Source organism: Carcharhinus amblyrhynchos, chromosome 21, assembly GCF_965287045.1.
Source record: "Carcharhinus amblyrhynchos chromosome 21, sCarAmb.v2.hapA, whole genome shotgun sequence".
Classification (NCBI taxonomy): domain Eukaryota; kingdom Metazoa; phylum Chordata; class Chondrichthyes; order Carcharhiniformes; family Carcharhinidae; genus Carcharhinus; species Carcharhinus amblyrhynchos.
The window spans coordinates 4,309,837-4,328,074 of NC_137344.1; the positions used below are offsets into that span (position 1 = coordinate 4,309,837).

The 18,238-nt window shown below is 41.7% G+C and overlaps 1 protein-coding gene across 2 annotated transcripts in view; it reads left to right on the forward strand.

Moving 5' to 3' along the window:
* Positions 1–18,238, forward strand: part of suz12b (SUZ12 polycomb repressive complex 2 subunit b) — a 77,157-nt gene that overhangs the window by 25,461 nt on the left and 33,458 nt on the right. For both annotated transcript variants that reach the window (XM_080209302.1, XM_080209303.1), the window contains exons 4-5: positions 10,546–10,614; positions 15,458–15,507. In XM_080209302.1, the coding sequence (XP_080065428.1) occupies positions 10,546–10,614; positions 15,458–15,507 (119 nt within the window). The remainder of the gene's footprint in view (positions 1–10,545; positions 10,615–15,457; positions 15,508–18,238) is intronic.

Genomic DNA, 18,238 nt, shown 5'->3' on the forward strand with positions numbered 1-18,238 from the left:
GGCCTGCTCTTTATAGCTTTTGTTCTCCACTGGCTGGCATTGGGCGCCTGCGCAGTTTTCCCAGTTTAAAAAAAACTTTTTAAGGAAAAAAGCCTGTGGAAAAAGAACTTAACGGATAAATAAATAGCCAAACACTAGCTGCCTTACCCTCAGCACGAATCTCTCTCTCTCAATCTTACTCTGGTCACACCAATGAAAATATAATGTATATAAAGCTAGTCAGTGGACCAGAGGGAATGGGAGAGTATAAACAAAGTAGATAGCTGGGCGCTGAGGCCATTGGGGTTTTAAAGATTGAGATTTTAATGTTTAGGAAACAAAATCAATAAAGATCAGTGAAGTTGCAAATAACATATTAGGGGCTATGTTTTGAAGTTAGTGAAAGAAGGTTTGGAATGAGGGCATTGCAACAACAAATTCTGGAGGGGATAGGGGTTTTGACAAGTATTGGAACAAACAGACTTTCATTTATATAGCGCTTTTAATTTCCTTATACATCAAGTGTTTACAGCCTATTAATTAGTTTTTAAATGTAGCCAGTGTTGGTTTGCAAGCGAATGTGCACACATTGCAGTAGCAAGTGTCTCACAAACAATACCCAGTTAACTTTGTTTGAGATTAGTTGGAGAATAAATTTGTGATGGCATGAATGCACAACGCAGCAGTTGAGCATGGTGCAGTGGTTGAATACAAGTTCAAACTTACGTAGCGGAGGTTGAATGCTGGCAACTAACCCCGAGGGAGTTGAGAAGTAAGGTGGCCTTTGTCATCCTTGCTTGTACAAAATTTAATTTGGATAAACAATTTTATTACTTTTGTTTGCCAAGTAGTTGTTGAGCCTTGCAGTTATTGTCTTGGTGGTGAGGTAATTTGGGACTACAGTCACCACCACATGGAATTGAGAGGCGGCGGGGGGGTCCCTTCGGAGATTTTTTAAAAAGAAAATCTCTGGCAAATCAATCCTTTTGACCCAGAGACTGAACTTTGGTTTTGGTATATTGAAAGACTTTGCTATTTCTTTGCTAATGAAATTACACTAGAAGTAATTTGAAGTAAGTGACTTAATATTTGTCCAGAACTTTTAAGGTTGGCCCAGCCTGGCTACCCTGCAAGATAATATCAAAAACAGTTCCGGTATCCTATCTGATCTCTAGGGAAGAAAAGTAAGGAAACATACAAACCACATAAAGAACATAAGAACGTAAGAAATAGAAGCAGGAGTAGGCCGTCTAGCCCTTCGAGCCTGCCTCGCCATTTAATAAGATCATGGCTGATCTGAAGTGGCTCAGTTCCACTTTCCCCCTTTTTCCCCATGACCCTTAATTCCCTTGCCTACCAAAAACCTATCCACCCGTGTCTTAAATATATTTAGCGAGGTAGGCTCTACCACATCAACAGGCAGACAATTCCAGAGATTCACCACCCTTTGAGTGAAGAAGTTCCTCCTCAACTCCGTTCTAAACTGCCCCATCCTTATCCCACTCAGAAAGGACAGCAGGACGAGAGGGAAGAATCTCTCTACCCTATCCATCCCCTTCAAGAAGAAAGAAACTAATGCAAACAAGCTAACCAGGATGATCCAGGAACGTTTACCAGAGTTACCCCATTACTGCCAAGTTCAGCGGGACCAATTATTTAAGCGGAAGAGCCCCATGTTGTTCCAGTAGGAACAGGAGTGGATGTCTGCATTAACATACCACCTCAAACTGAAATTAGCTGATCGCTAATGGGTGGCACAGTGGTTAGCACTGCTGCCTGTCAGCACCAGAGACCTGGGTTCAATTCCAGCCTTGGGTCATTGTCTATGTGGAGTTTGCACATTATCCCCATGTCTGCGTGGGTTTCTTCCCACAATCCAAAGATATGCAGGTTAGATGGATTGGCCATGGTAAATTGCCTCTTATCCTGTCAATCCCCCGACACTAAGTGTGTGGTGTTACAGGGATAGGGCCTGGGTGGGGTTGTCATCAGTGCAGTCTCGATGGGCGGGCTGACTGGCTGTCTGCTGCACAGTGGGGTTCTATGATGATTCTACTCAAGACATTGCTATCTCAGCTGATGCAAAGTCAGCCAGATAGCTCAGACATTCTGAGAATTCTAAAGTCTCCTGATAGACTGAAATTTTGAGAATGTATTGGTACCCCACTTTTATTTTGTGTGCTATTGTAAACAGTTCTCTTCATAAATAGGATTGCATGGAACTTAAAAGTGGGGAGGGGGTGTGGTAGCTCAACAGTAGTATGTGGCAGTTGAACGCAAGTCCAGGCTCTGAGTGGCGGTTAGAATCTGCCCCCTTTGGGAGTTGAGTGCAGTGGTTTGTGTCGTCCTCTCTTGTACAAAGTTTAATTTGAATAAAGCAAATCAGTTACTTTCATCTGCCTAGTAGTTGTTGGGCCTTGCAGTTATTACAAAATGTAACTCGGAGTGGGTGAATTTGCTCCTTTGTGTAATATTATTGGATCTTCTGCCAAAAGGGTCTGCATCATTTAACGCCACATGAAGGATGACATCTGTGACTATACAAAAATCCTTCAATGCCAACTGAAGTCAGTCCAGATTTTTGAGCTCACGTTTTAGATTGGGTCTTGAATCACCACTTTTTTGACTTGGCGTGTTTGGCCAACAAGATTAGCTGATGCCATGAATCGGTGACTGATGGGTTTGAAGTTGAACCCTGCCCTGTGCATATTGACTCGTTCCTATGATTACTCTGGGTGTTATTCAGAGGGCTCGTAGTAACATTAGGAAAAGATGATCAGGTGAGAGGTCTTAATGTTAGTAGCTGGCATTGAGTAATTATAATATTATCAGATGCTGTGCCATTGGTTAAATGCTTTGTCCATTGAAGTTCTGCAGCGCAAAAGGTGGCTGTTGTCTTCAAAATGATCGCTTTTTAGTGTTTTTTTTTTAGGTTAAGGTATCTTTAGCATGTGCTAGTTTGGTTCAGTGGATTTGCACCTGGGTTGTTCCTGCTCACTGGCTCTTGCTGTAAATGTAGCTATTGGGTAAGGACAGGCGTGGACTTTGGCAATGCTTTTTAAAATCTTGTTGACTGGTGCCCACACTCTAAACTTCCAGTTTGTTGAGGCACTGGTGTCTTGGGTGCCATATCTGAATAAGATTTGGCACTTTCTGAAACTGTCTGGCAAAACTTTAAAATGAGAAGCTTAAAGAATTAAATGCATATTGGCCCATTGTTATCCATATAGCACAGTTTTCTCATCAGAACGGGCTTTTAGACTTGGTTAACTGTTCCTTTGCACTTAGTCCTACACTTTTCATGAATCCTTTACTTGCTGTTTCACACTTCCAATTTTTTTGAATGGGAAGTGAATCATCTACATTTCCTTTTTCAGTTCTGATCTACCTTTTTAAAAACCAGTGGACTCCTTAGAAATTGTCAAAACAGAAAATACTGCTAAGATTTATGTGGCGATTATATGAGCAACACTCTTCAAGTTTCCCTGCACCAAAGTCTGAGCATGTTTTGCTGCATATCTCTAGCCACCTTTACTATAAATGTTTGTATTTCTATACAGTTTCATCCCCTGCCATGGTACCTAAAATGACAGTAACTGAAGTCCACTAACGTTGAGAGGTCACACAACACCAGGTTATAGTCCAGGTTTATTTGAAATTTCAAGCTTTCAAAGTGCAGCTCCTTCAATCCTGGAGCACCTGGATAACAAAGGCATCTATGTCATTCTTATTTATTGACTACAGCTGAGCCTTTCACTCCATGGCCCAGAGCTCAGCTCGCCCTTCTGCGACTGGATCCTAGGTTTCCTAACCCACAGACCACAGTCATTAAGGATAGGCAACAACCCCTCCACAATCATCCTAAACACTGGTGCCCCACAAGTGTCCTCAGCCCCTTGCTGTACACGTGACTGTATGGCCAAATTCCCCATCAATTCGATTTTTACCATTGTCATGGGTAGGATCTCAAGTAATGAGACGGAGTACCGGAAAGGGAAAGAGATAGAGAATCTGGTGAACTGATGCAACGATAATAATCTCTCTCAAAGTAAACAAAGCGAAGGAGATAATCATCAATTTCAGGAAGTGTAGTGGTGGACATGCCTTTGTCTACATCAACAAGGACAAGTTGGAAATGGTGGGGAACTTCAAATTTCTCAGTGTCCAGATCACCAACAATCTGTCCTGGTCCCTCCACTATAGTTAAGATGCTGTAGTTAAGGAAGCCCATCAACGCCTCTACTTTCCCAGGAGGCTAAGGAAATTTAGCATGTCTGCTATGACTCTCTCCAACTTTTGCAGAGCTCCTTCTCTGTCCACGACCACAAGAAAGTAAGGGTTGTGAAGGAAGCCCAGTCCGTCACACAGCCTTTCATCCATTGACTCTGTCTACACTACCCACTGCCTCAAAGACAGCCAGTACAATCAAGAACGCCATGCACCCCTGACATACTCTCTTCTATCTTCTTCTTCCATCAGAAAAAAGATACAAATGTCTGAGGTCACGTACCAACCGATTCAACAGTTCCTTCCCTGTTGCCAACAGACTTTTGAATGGACCTACCTCGTATTAAATTGGTCTGTCTCCATACCCAAGTTATGATTGTGATGCTACATTCTGCATCCTCTCCTTTCTTTTTCTTCCCTATTTAGTCTATGAATGGTATGCTTTGTATAGCGTGCAAGAAACTACTTTTCACTGTATACTAATATGTGACAAATCAAATTCTTCGTCAGGTGAAGTGGAGAGAACGCGCATAGGCACAGAATCAATAGACAGAGTACTGTCTGTACTTATCTGTTGACCTGAGAGGAGTAGGCTATCGTCGCTCCATTTATATATTCTCTTCCTGCGCACCTATCTCCACTTCACCTGATGAAGGAGCAGTGCTCCGAAATTTCAAATAAATCTGGACTATAACCTGGTATCATTTGTTCACCCCAGTCTAACACTGGTACGTCCACATCACTAACAGTCTGTGTTACACCTACAATATATGAATGGTATTGTCATTGGACTAGTAATCCAAAGACCCAGGGTAATGTTCTGGGCACCCAAATTCGAATCCCACCATGGCAGATGATGAAATTTGAGTTCAACAAAAATCTGGTTCCAAAGTCTAATGATCATGAAACTATTGTTGATTATTATAAAATTCCATCTGGTTCACTATCCCTTTGGGGAAGCAAATTTTTCCACCCTTACCTAGTCTAGCCGGTGTGATTCCAGACCCATAGTGATGTGGTTGACCTCTGAAATGGCCTAGCAATTCTGTTCAAGGGTAATTAGGAATGGGCAATAAATGCTGGCTGTGCCAGTGATGCCCACATTTCCCAGACTGAATGAGAAAAAAATTCATTGCCTGCATAATATCACTGCCTGCTGCTATATTTACAGCTTCCTATCCAGTGTCTTCCAGTCTCCATTTGAAAATGTTCATTCAGCTGTTTAAATCCTTTTATGGTCCCACTGCTCCCAATCCCCCTCGCCCTGTGCCTTCCCACACCCTCCCCCTTTCCTCCCTTGCAAGCGTTGCAAGTGCCTTCTCAGTGACATCTCTTCTTTTGGGCAGCAGCTGTGAACCACCACCACCATCCAGTAACCTGCTCAAGGCGGTGCTATCAGGAGATTCAAGAATGAATTAGCTTCAATTTATCTAATTTATCTACTGTTTGTGTGTAAGGTTGTCAGAGTGCTTCACATCAAATTAATTATTATTGAAATTCAAGTGCTATACACAGCAAGATTCCACAAATAATGAAATATCAATGTGCAAATAATCCTGAAAATGTGACAATTGAACAGCATTATTTAAACCAGTCATTCCGCCGCCGCCCCCCCCCGGATATTTATAAATCTCTCGACGTCGAAAGCCTGCCCAACCCTGTGAAAGAATGCTTGGATACCAATCCATCCTCTGATAGAACAAATTTGCATTTAATTTCAATGAGCTTTGGGACTTTACTGTTGATGGAGACTGACTTAACACTTCAATGTTAGCACAGTGTATCAGAAAGCTGGAACTTGAGCCAGAGTGCTGCTTCATTCATTTCATTTATCTGCTGAAAATTTTTGTACTCTGGTGGTTTCACAGGTGCTGTCTGGACTTTAATACTTTGCTATTCTTGCGTGTTTTTGACGAGTGCTATCAAGGTGCTTTATTTCATACCTGAGCCTAATCCCATTTAGTACACTATCTTGTGGGAAGTCTCTTCCCAGGGGTTCGCTGAGACAGCTTCTTGTACAATAGAGCAGTTCCTGTTCTCCAACCATCTCCTTCTGAAATAGATACGTTTTGCCACTTAATGAATGAGTAATCAAATTAAATACGTATTTTTAAAGCTGTGTGGCTGGAGCATTTCTTAGTTAGGAGTTACAGGGTGAATCTGCCATGTTTAGAATTCAGACTTTCTGCTTGAGGCTAAAGATGACAATTTATACTGAAATGTTAAGCTGAATGTAGTCAAGCCAGAGGAATAATAACATTTAGATAAGCTTATTACTGGTTCCTGTTCCTTGTTCTTGGGATGATTTTAAGCACTTTTTTACTAAATGAAAACCCTGTTTTGACAAATTGTAATTTGTTTTGATGTAACTATTAGGATACATAAAGGGGAACTAGTAGATGCTGGATTTCCAAAGGGCATTTGATAAGTTGTCACAAGTTAATAGGCAAAGGACTCATGAAGCTGGGTAATATTTTGGCATGGATAGAGAATTGATTAACAAAGCAGAGTGAGCAAAAATGGCCTTTTTCAATTTGGCAGATAGTGGAGTGCAAGGATCAGTGCTGGGGGCCTCAGCTATTTACAATCTACAATAATGACTTGGATGAAGAGATGAGGAATGTATCGTAGTTTGCTGATACTAACCTAGGTGGGGAGGTAAGCTGTGATAAAGGCTGCAAAGAGATATAGAAGATGAGTAGGAAACAAGATGGCAGAATATATTTTTTAAAAATGTGAAACCTATAAATGAGAGGTTATAAACCTAGAAATAAATAAAATGTATAACTTGTTTGTTCAATGTTGAAGCTTGGAATAACTCTGCAACGTGACTAACTCCTCTGTGGTTAAGCAAGAGTATGCTTGTTCAAGGAATGCATGTAGATGCAACAAGCAATTAGGAAGATAAATGGCATTTAGACCATTATTGCAAGGGGGTTTGAATATTAAAGTAAAGAAATGTTAGAATTGCCTAGAGTTTTGGGGATGCCACGCTTGGGATTCTGTGCAGTTTTGGCATCTTGCATTTAAGAGGATATACTTCATTTGAAGGCAGTACAGCGAAGGCCCAGTAGATGGGCTGAGGTGGTTATCATATGATAGACTAATTAAATTGGGCTTATGTTCTAATTCAGAAGAACGAGAGATGTGCTCATAACCTACAAAATTTTTAAGAGGCTTGATAGGGTAGATGCTGAGAGATTGTTTCTACTGGTCTGTGAACCTAAAGGGGCACGGTCTCGGTAAAAGAGCTGATCGTTTAGGACTGTGATTAGAAATTACAGGCTTGTGAATCTGGAATTCTCTACTCCAAAGTTTAAAGCTTTGAAATTTATTTATTAGTGTCACAAGTAGGCTTACATTAAATGCAATTAAACCTTAAAGCTCTTCAAGATTAATAAATCCCTGGAGCCTGATGAAATCCCAGGATGTTGTGGGAGGCTAGGGAAGATATTGAAGGTTCCCTAGTGCAGATATTTGAATCATTGAAAGCCACAGGTGAGGTGCCTGAAGATTGGAGGATGGCAGATGTGACTTTCTTTAAGAAGGGCTGCAGGCAGTGTGAGCCAAACATCTGTAGTGGGTAAGTTGTTGAAAGGTATTCTGAGAGACAGGATCGATAGGCATTTAGAGAAGTAAGGACTGGTTAGGGACAGTCGGCATGGCTTTGAGTGGAAAATCATGTCTCATGAAAGTGAGGTTTTATCTATCAAGAAGGTAGATAAGGGCAGTGCAGCCAATATTGTCTACATGGACTTAAGCAAGGTAGGTTGTTGCATAAGGTTAAATCTCATGGGATTCAGGGTAAGGTAACCAGTTGGATACAAAATTGGCTTGTTGACAACAGACATCAAAGTGGTTGGCGAGAGTTGTTTTTCAAACTGGAGGCCAGCGGTGTCCCTCGGATTGGTACTGGGTCCACTGTTATTTGTCGTTTATATTAATGATTTGGATGAGAATTTAGGAGGCTTGGTTAGTAAGTTTGCAGGTGGCACCAAAATTGGTGGCATAGTGGACAGTAGAGAAGGTTATCTCAGATTACAATGGGATCTTGATCAATTGGGCCAGTGGGCAGATGAATGGCGGATGGAGTTTAATTTAGATAAATCCAAGGTGATGCATTTTGGTGGATTGAACTAGGGCAGGACTTACTCAGTTAATGGTGGGGCATTGGGGAGGTTTATAGAACAAAGATCTAGGGGTACAGGTTCATAGCTTCTTGAAAGTGTAGTCACAGGTGGACAGGGTGGTAAAGAAGGCATTTGGAATGCTAGGTTTCATTGGTCAGAACATTGAATACAGGAGTTGGGGTGTCTTGTTGAAATTGTCATTGATAAGGCCACAGTTGGAATACTGTGCACAGCTCTGGTCACCCTTTTATGGAGATGATTGTATTAAACTAGAAAGAGTGCGGTAAAGATATATTAGGATGCTACCGCGACTTGATGGTTTGAGTGAAAAGGAGAGGCAGGGACTTTTTTCCCTGGAGCATAGGAGGCTTAAGGGTGATCTTGTGGAAGTCTATAAGACAATGAGGGGCATAGATCAGCTAGATAGTCAACATCTTTTCCCAAAAGTAGCAGAGTCTAAAACTAAAGGGTTTAAGGTAAGAGGGGAGAGATACGAAAGGGTCCAGAAAGGCAGTTTTTTCAGAGAGGCTGGTGAATGTCTGGAACGAGCTGCCAGAGATGATAGTAGAGGCGGGTACAATTTTGTCTTTTAAAAAGCATTTAGAAATTTACATGAGTGAGAAGGGTATAGAGGGATATGGCCAAACGCTGGCAATTGGGACTAGTTCGTAATTTAAAAAAAGGACAGCATGGACAAGTTGGGCCGAAGGGCTTGTTTCCATGCTATAAACCTCTATGACTCTCTTAGTGTGAAAATCAGAGCTGAAATGCATTTAAGGCCATACGGACAGATTTTTGGTGTTTATGGAAGTTAAAGATGAGGGCGGTACGGTAGCGCAGTGGTTAGCATTGCTGCTTCACAGCTCCAGGGACCTGAGTTTGATTCCTGGCTCGGGTAACTGTGTGGAGTTTGCACGTTCTCCTTGTGTCTGCATGGGTTTCCTCCGGGTTCTTCGGTTTCCTCCCACAGTCCAAAGATGTGCGGGTTAGGTTGATTGGCTATGCTAAAATTGCCCCTTGGTGTACTGGGATACTTAGGTTAGAGGGATTAGTGGGTAAAATGTGTAGGGATGTAGGGGTAGGGCCTGGGTGGGATTCTGATTGGTGCAGACTCGATGGTGCCGGACAGCCTCTTTCTGCACTGTGGGGTTTTATGATTCTATGAACCATAATCGTATTGAATGGTGGAGTAGGCTCTATGGGCCTGGTGATCTATTCCTATTTCTTTGTTCTGTCTGTTAAGTAATTTATTGGCAGTAAAACATTTTGGGGGTACTCGTGAAAGTACGGTGTTCACTTTTTCTGGCACTGTCTCACTTGTGCATTCTTTCCCTTCAGTCCAAACAAGTTGTAAATTCCAATTGTTCAGTTCATTTCTGATGGATGGGAGCTGCAACATTATATATAAATGCTAACTGATCTGTGTTTCCAGTGTTTATTATTTTTGCTTCAGACTTGCAGTATTTGTTTTTATTTGGAGCTGCTGGCTTTTGGATGTTAACTGAGGCCCCACCTGCCCTGATGTGGGCGTAAAAGATCGCATTGCACTATCTCAAAGAAGAGCAGGACGTTATCCTTGGTATCCTGGCCAATATTTACCCATCAATCATAGAGTCCCTCCAGTACAGATGATGGCCATTCAGCCCATTAAGTTTCTACTGACTCTGGCAAGAGTGTCTTACCCAGGCCCCCTCTCCTGCCTTATCCCTGTAACCTCACATGTTCACTATGGCATCTTGGACACTATGCTGGCGATTTAGCAAGGCCAATCCACCTAACCTGCATATCTTTGGACTGTTGGAGGAAACCTATGCAGACAAAGGGAGAATATCACAGTCACCTGAGACCGGACTCAAGCCTGGATCTCTGGTGCTGTGAGGCAACAGTGCTAACCATTGATCTGCTCCATTGCAAATCAACATTGAAAAAACAGATTATCTTTCATTATCGCACTTTTTAATAAGGTGGCAATAGAAAAAAATTGGCTGTCTTGTTTACTATATTACAAAAGTGTTTACACAAGTGCTTGACGATCAAGCACTTTGAGATATCCTGTGATCACAAAAGGCACTATGTAGTGCAAGTATTTTTCTTTAAAGTGGGACTGTTCAAACTGTCAAACTAAACTGAGTGCTGAGTATAGTAATCTGTGGAAATTTTGCCATCAGCATCTATGTTAAATATATAATTTTTTTTTTAACTGCTGCAGGAAAACCTTTAAAGTGAATGATATGCTGGCCAAAGTAGAGAAGATGAGGGGAGAGCAGGAATCTCCCAGGTAAGTTGGTTTCGTAACTAGTGAAACAGTGATACATTTTGATATGTGGTATTGCTTGACCTTTAAATTTACTGGAACCTGACCGGCACATCCACCCTGCAGTTTTTGGCTCCATACAGTATTTTCTACCAGCTATCTGCAGAAATGATCCAAAATAGTCAGTATTGGGAAAGAAAGCAAGAGCAGCTTGTCTAGAGAACAAACCTCTCAACTGTTGGTTTGCCAGATCTGTTGAATGGTAAAATGTGCTTAATCAGCTGGTAACCTCTCTGTCAGGAGTTAATTAACAACCAGTGAGAGCAGTGTACAGGCTGAAACTCTGGAGAATTGGGGAATATTTTTCCTTTGTTAAACATAATTAATGCACCATATTTTCTCATTCTGCATATGTAATATTTTGTAGCTAGCTGTTGCCAGTTTTATTTCTGAAATTTTAATTCAAATTGTGGGTCTCGTACATCTGAGCTTAATGTTGTTTTGGCAGGAATTGTTTTGTCATTTTTATACCACAAATGTTGCTTCATGATGAACCACCCTGGGATATTATCAAATGATCAATTGCCCCCATTAATTGAAAATGCCTTTGGGATTTTTTAAAAAGCTTGACACTAAGTTTTCTGCTGCCAAATTTAATTTATTTGCCATATTATGTAACTGAGATATTTTTAATTCATGATATAATTGCATATTTTTTAAAAAATGGAATAGCCATGAGGGCTGAAATTCCCTTTGTCTCTAGTAGTTAGCCATATGACTGATCAGAAATAAAGCATTCTTCTGCTTGTTGGTGTCAGTTTGAAAAACAAATTTACAGGTAGCTCTGGGATTATGCAATAATGGATCATTGATTACAAAATATATGGTCATATAGTAATAGGTTTTTTTGTTCTGGACCCTGAGCAACCTTCCAGACATGATGCACAAGGACAGAGATGGCTGTGATATCTCCACAGTCGAATGTTGATGCTTTTTGTTAAATATGTGCAAGTAGTAGACACTTTGTAAAAGCTACCGAAGAGCAGCTGATATCTGTGGAACTGTACCCCTTGAGTCAATGCATTTAGGTAAGTGGAGAAAGTTGGTAGCAGAGAATTAAAAATTCTACATGCATCAATCCCATTGCTGAAACTCATTTTCTTCTGAACTATCAATTTGGAGCTTAGACGTACAGTCCAGAAATTTGCATCCCTTCATTGGTTGCTGTAAATTTGAAAGCATGATCAAATGCTGTTTTTGTTTTTAATGATCAAAAGTGGGTCAAGAGCAAATCCAATTACCTTGTTGTAATGAAAACTAAAACTGACGGTGAACTGTAATGTGAATTTAAGCTAATTTTGCTCAAACTAATGATTTTGGATGCAGAGTGGATGGCATCATGGTTAGCACTGCTGACTCACAGCACCAGGGACCCAGGTTCAATTCCTGGCTTGGGTCACTGTGCGGAGTCTGCACGTTCTCCCGTGTCTGCGTGGGTTTCCTCTGGATGCTGCAGTTTCCTCCCACAGTCCAAAAGACATGCTGGTTTGGTGCATTGGCCATGCTTAAAAAAACTCCCTCAGTGTATCTGAACAGGCACTGGAGTGTGGCGACTTGGGGATTTTCACAGTAACTTCATTGCAGTGTTAATGTAAGCCTACTTGTGGCACCAATAAAATAAAAATAAAAAGAGGTGGCAGAGGAAATAAGGATGGAGAATTGTCATGATGGTATATTTGCAAAAAACAAGGAAGTCCAAGAATGGCATTGTGAATAAATGCAGGCATATTACCAATAAAATGTATCACTTTTTGTTCAATGTTGAAACTTGGAATAACTGCAACGTGACTAACTCCTCTGTGGTTAAGCAAGAGTATGATATGTTCTCTTGACCCTTGACTTTATTTCATTTAAAAACAAGATAACTCTGTCCTGAATTTGTGTATCTATTATAACTCCTCTGTCTAATTAGACAGTCTGTTCCATGTGTTCTTCCTCTTCGTATGTAGTAGTTAAATCTAATCTATGGAGTATGAGAGTTTATTTTATTAGTGTCGCAAGTGGGTTTACACTAACACTGCAATGAAGTTACTGTGAAAATCCCCTAGTTGCCACGTTCCGCCCCTGCTCAGGTACTCGGAGAATTTAGCATAGCCTTTTGGGCTGGAGGAAATCCGTGCAGACACGGGGAGATGTGCAAAGTTCGCACAGTGACCCAAGCTGGGAATCAAATCCTGGTCCCTGGCACTGAGAGGCAGCAGTGCTAACTACTGCTACCCCATGATTGGGCTAAAGCTAATCTGTCCAGTACCTTTACTTTCCTACCATGTCATCCGGTCAGTGTGGTCTACTACATTCACAAGCTGACCTATTCCTTTGTGATGTATACATTGGGTAAATAGAGACTAAGTTGACAGGAATTTATCTGGAGGTCTTACTAGACTGTTACTGAGGAGGAGATGGTTTAGTGGTATTATGGCTAGAATATTAATCCAGAAACAGCTAATGTTTTGAACATAACATAAGAAGTAGGAGCAGGAGTAGGCCATCTAGCCCTTCGAGCCTGTCGCGGCTCAGTTCCACTTTCCCACCCTCTCCCCATGACCCTTAATCCCTTCGCTTATCAAAAACCCATCAACCCGCGTCTTAAAAATATTTAGCGAGGCAGCCTCCACCACTTCAACGAGCAGAGAATTCCAGAGATTCACCACCCTTTGAGTGAAGAAGTTCCTCCTCAACTCCGTTCTAAACCGCCCCCCCTTTATCTTGAGGCTGTGCCCCCTAGTCCTACTTTCCTTTCTGAGTGGGAAGAGTCTCCACCTGTATCCTATCCATCCCATTCATCATCATATATGTCTCAATGAGATCTCCCCTCATTCTTCTAAACTCTAACGAGTACAAGCCTAGTTTATTCAGCCTCTCCTCATAGCTCAACCCCCTCAACTCTGGCATCGGCCTAGTAAACCTCCTCTGCACTCCCTCCAGGGCCAAAATATCCTTGCATAAGTGTGGCGACCAAAACTGCACACAGTACTCCAGCTGCGGCCTCACCAGTGCCCTATACAGCTGCAGCAAGACCTCCCTACTTTTATATTTAATCCCCGTCGCTATGAAGGCCAGCATCCCATTAGCCTTCCTGACCACCTGCTGCACCTGCAGGCTGGGTTTTTGCGACTCATGCACAAGGACCCCAAGGTCCCTCTGCACTGTCGCCTGCTGCAGTTTTTCGCCACATAAGTAATAGTCCTTCCTACCATTATTCCTACCAAAGTGGACCACCTTGCACTTGCCAACATTAAATTCCATTTGCCAGTTCCTGGCCCATTTGCCCAGCCTATCTAGATCCTTCTGCAGACTCTCCACACCCTCCGCACAATTTGCCGTTCCACCAATCTTGGTGTCATCAGCAAATTTCGACACCATACACTCAGTTCCCTCCTCCAGATCATCTATATAAATGGTGAATAGCTGAGGCCCCAGCACCGACCCCTGGGGCACTCCACTAGTCACCAAACGCCAATCCGAATAGCACCCATTGACCCCCCACTCTCTGCCTCCTATTTGACAGCCAATCCTCTATCCACGCTAACACCCTACCCCCAACTCCATGCCCCCTTACCTTCTGCAATAACCTCTTGTGAGGTACCTTGTCAAACGCCTTCTGAAAATCAAGAAAGACCACATCCACCGCCCTAGACACATCCTCATAGAACTCCAATAAATTTGTCAGACGTGACTTCCCCTTAACGAAACCGTGCTGTGTCTGCTGTATCAAGCAGTTCCCCTCAAGATGCCTCGCTATTTCCTCCTTGATGACGGATTCTAAAATTTTACCTACAACAGACGTTAAACTAACTGGCCTATAATTCCCTACCTTTTGCCTGCCACCCTTCTTAAACAACGGCGTAACATTAGCTGTTTTCCAATCTTCCGGCACTTCCCCAGAATCCAGTGATCACCTCCGCCATTTCTTTCAGAACCCTTGGATGTATTCCATCCGGTCCTGGGGACTTGTCCACAATCAGTCCCTCCAGTCTGTCGAGCACCGCCTCTCTAGTAACAATAATGTCATTGAGACCCTCCTGTCCTACCACCTTTCCATCTCTAACATCCGGCAAATTATTCACGTCCTCCTCCGTGAAGACCGAAACAAAAAAGTTATTCAAGGCCTCAGCCATTTCCCCATCCCCTACCACTAAGTCCCCCCTCTCATCCTCTAAGGGTCCAACGTTCACCCTAGCCACCCTCTTCCTTTTTATGTATTTATAAAAACTCTTGCTATCCTTTTTTATATTAAGCGCTAGCCCAGCTTCGTAGTTTCTCCTACCCTTCTTTATCAACTTCTTTGGGAACCCGGGTTCAAATCCCGCCACAGCAGATAGTGGACTTCAAATTCAATAAAAAAAAATCTGGAATTGAGAGTTTACTGATGACCATGAAACCATTGTCGATTGTCAGAAAAACCTATCTGATTCACTAATTTCTTTTACGGAAGGAAATCTTCTGTCCTGCTTTGGTCAGGCCTGTTTATGACTCCAGAGCCACAGCAATGTTGTTGACTCCTAACTGTCCTCGGACAATTAAGGCTGGGTAATAAATACAGACTAGCCAGCGTCCATGTTGTATAAACAAAATTAAGTGTAACTAATTTTCATACGTGCCAAGTACTTATTACAATTGGTTTTGTAGAATGGTGGCAGAGCCTGTCAGTATTAAGTTGCAAAACTAGCTGTTGATGGTGCTATTACAAAGATTAATCACCTTACAATGTGGATTGTACTGACTGGTTGTGTTATGTAATGAGTTGCTGTTTGTGTATGAACATTCCTGAGCTGCAAGGAAATTAATTTTTTCAATTTTCCTCCAGTTTGACAGCTCATCTGCAACTTACATTTACTGGTTTCTTCCATAAAAATGGTATGTATGTTGGCTATACTGTTGGATACAGGGAAGTTGCTGTTAAGTGGTGTTGCTCAAAATAACATTAGTTTGCAATCCTTCATCATCTTCACACCTACTGTGACTTTGTATAATGTGTACCATCATCTGTTTTGTGGAAGCAGTAGTGGAATGGAGGGTGGCTGATTCATAGTGGAACCAATAATTTTTCAATGAATGTTTTTATGCTAAAGTTCATGTCTATCTGACGTCATCACTATATGATAAATGAGAATATGATGCATTGTTGTACAGGTCACCCACTTGTGGCGTTAAGCAAACACACCCACGATTTAATCTGAGTGTCATCTGGTTGTGTGAATTTCTTCCCCTCATGATTGGTAACCTTGGAATGCATGTGCCTGGATTGAATTCTAATATGTTATGCACAATCTGGAAGCAGCCTTTCTACTATGCCATTTAGCAACTGGCCTGTCAGTTTTTGTGATATACTGTTCATGTAAAGTTCCTTTCAGTGCGGCAGTGTTCATGAGTTCCTTTGGGAAGTTGGCAAACAATTCTTAAAAGCCAGGTTAACTAAGGGTTTTTTAAACAACTGTGTGCTGGTTACGGCAGTGAGTGGCTGAGCCATGAGGGTCATCCAGGCAGATGCTGAATAGTATTGTGCTTCATTCAGGCAGATGCTTAATAGTATTGGTGCTTTTGGCATTTAAAAAAAAATTCTTGATCATGATCCCGTGAAGGTAGATAATATGAGGGTAAGAGTGCAGTCCTGCTCACCTATGTGCAGCTGAATTAACAAATGTTTCATAGGTGGAAGGCAACCATTTGGGCAAAGTGCTTTGAGTCATCTGCAGGAAATGCAGTGGAATGATGGCAAAAGAATAATGAGAATAGTGGGTAATCGAGTGAAAAACCAAAGGTAGTGAATTAGCCAAAGGATGTTTCCAGTTGGCATTTAATGTCAAGAAGGATCACTCTTTTTAAAGTTTATTACACAAGCAAGGTTTACATTAACATTGCAATGTGCAATTCCCCTATTTGCCACACTCCAGTGCCTGTTCGGGTACCTTGAGGGAGAATTTAACATGGCCAGTGCACCTAACCACGTCTGTTAGACTGTGGGAGGAAACCGGAGGAAACCCACAAAGCATTTTCCCCATGACGTCAGGAATAAATGCTCTGTGTAGGCTGGGAAATTAATACTCCTACTGAAGAGATTTGGAGTCTCTACCATTACTATCAATGGTAGACTATATCCTGCATGCAAAAGCTGCATGTTGCCACAACAGCTGTGGCTCAAAAGTGGTCTATAATACCACGCACTGAGAGCCATTCAACTTACTCTGCAGCAGAATGTAAGGATGTTGGGCTTTGTGATGAGTTTTTGAATTATTTTATCATTTTTAACTGCCCATTTGAGAGTTTTGAGTTTTCATTTCCTTGATGTTGCATTCCTGCAGACAAAAGATGCATTAATTCCTGATGCAATAAGTGTGTCAACATTCTTGTTTTGAGAACTATGGCAGTGTTGGATGACCTTGTATTGTTGCAGGGCTGCGCTCCATTGCGATAAGATGCACATTGTTTGTCACAAGTTTCCAGTAAACAGAGGTATTCTGATCACAAATCCAGTGAGTCCAGGGATGCAACAGCTGAGAATTTATCCAAGAGGCTGAGGGACTTAAGAGTATTGCAGAAATATTAATCAGGTTTCCCTGGACAAGTTTGTTATAACTTCTGCAGCATCCAGTTAAGCACAAGGTTCTTAATTATTGAATGGTCTTCCTTGTGACAGTTTTGTGACTTTAATGCTTGCTTCCCATGGTCATTTAACTGGCTTAGTGGAGTACTGGTGTATTGTGTACTATGAAAATTAAATTCATTAATGCAGTATGAAACTGTCTTTCAGGCTTATGAAAGTATATCAGACATTACAAAACCAAGTCGGTCTTTACCTCCTGTCTGGTCAGTTAACCATATCACTATTGCTCTAGTTGAGAAGTTGATCCCCTGAATGGACCTGTTACTTTATGGTGGACTGGATCCTTTGCTTGATGACATACCCCATTTATCTGATCTGGTATTTGTTCTGCTCTGTCTAAATGGTGACCTGAGCGTACAAATTTGCTAGTAGATACTTCTTGTCTCACCCAGTTGTTGTCATTCATGTCTGACACTGGATAGAATGTTGCCAGTAAACACACAGGGTGCCTTTGCACCCAAGCCTTCCATGTATCCACCACGTCCTGGCAGGAGTTTAACCAGACCTGTTATTGATAGCTGGGCACGTTCTTAGTTAGGTTAATTAAGTACCGATGCAATTGCATGCCACATGTTTACCTTTGGCTCAACTGGCTAAATAGTTGACAATTCCTCCCTTGAAGTGTGTCTCATGGCATTATTAAAGTGGTCTTAATTCCCTTGCTCCTAACGGGTATGCCCTCTCCTTTTCACCCTCTCTTAATAAAGCCGTTCTTATTTAAATCCATTGCACCAGCTGCAAAGATTCAGAACTGTAATCTAAAGTGTAAGACATCATACTTGAACCTTTCTTGCTTTATGAATTAATTCAGAATGGAGTATAGTGTCATCGCTTCTTGGTTTTTTTGGCTAAGATCAAACTCAAGATCAGATGCCCTTTCCTGTTAGCTTGGATTTTGTATCTCTTGTGGGGACAATGGAATGAATTCAATTTGAATTTTGAATTAGTTTTTGAAGCAAGCAAATAGGTTAAAGGGTTGCTTTG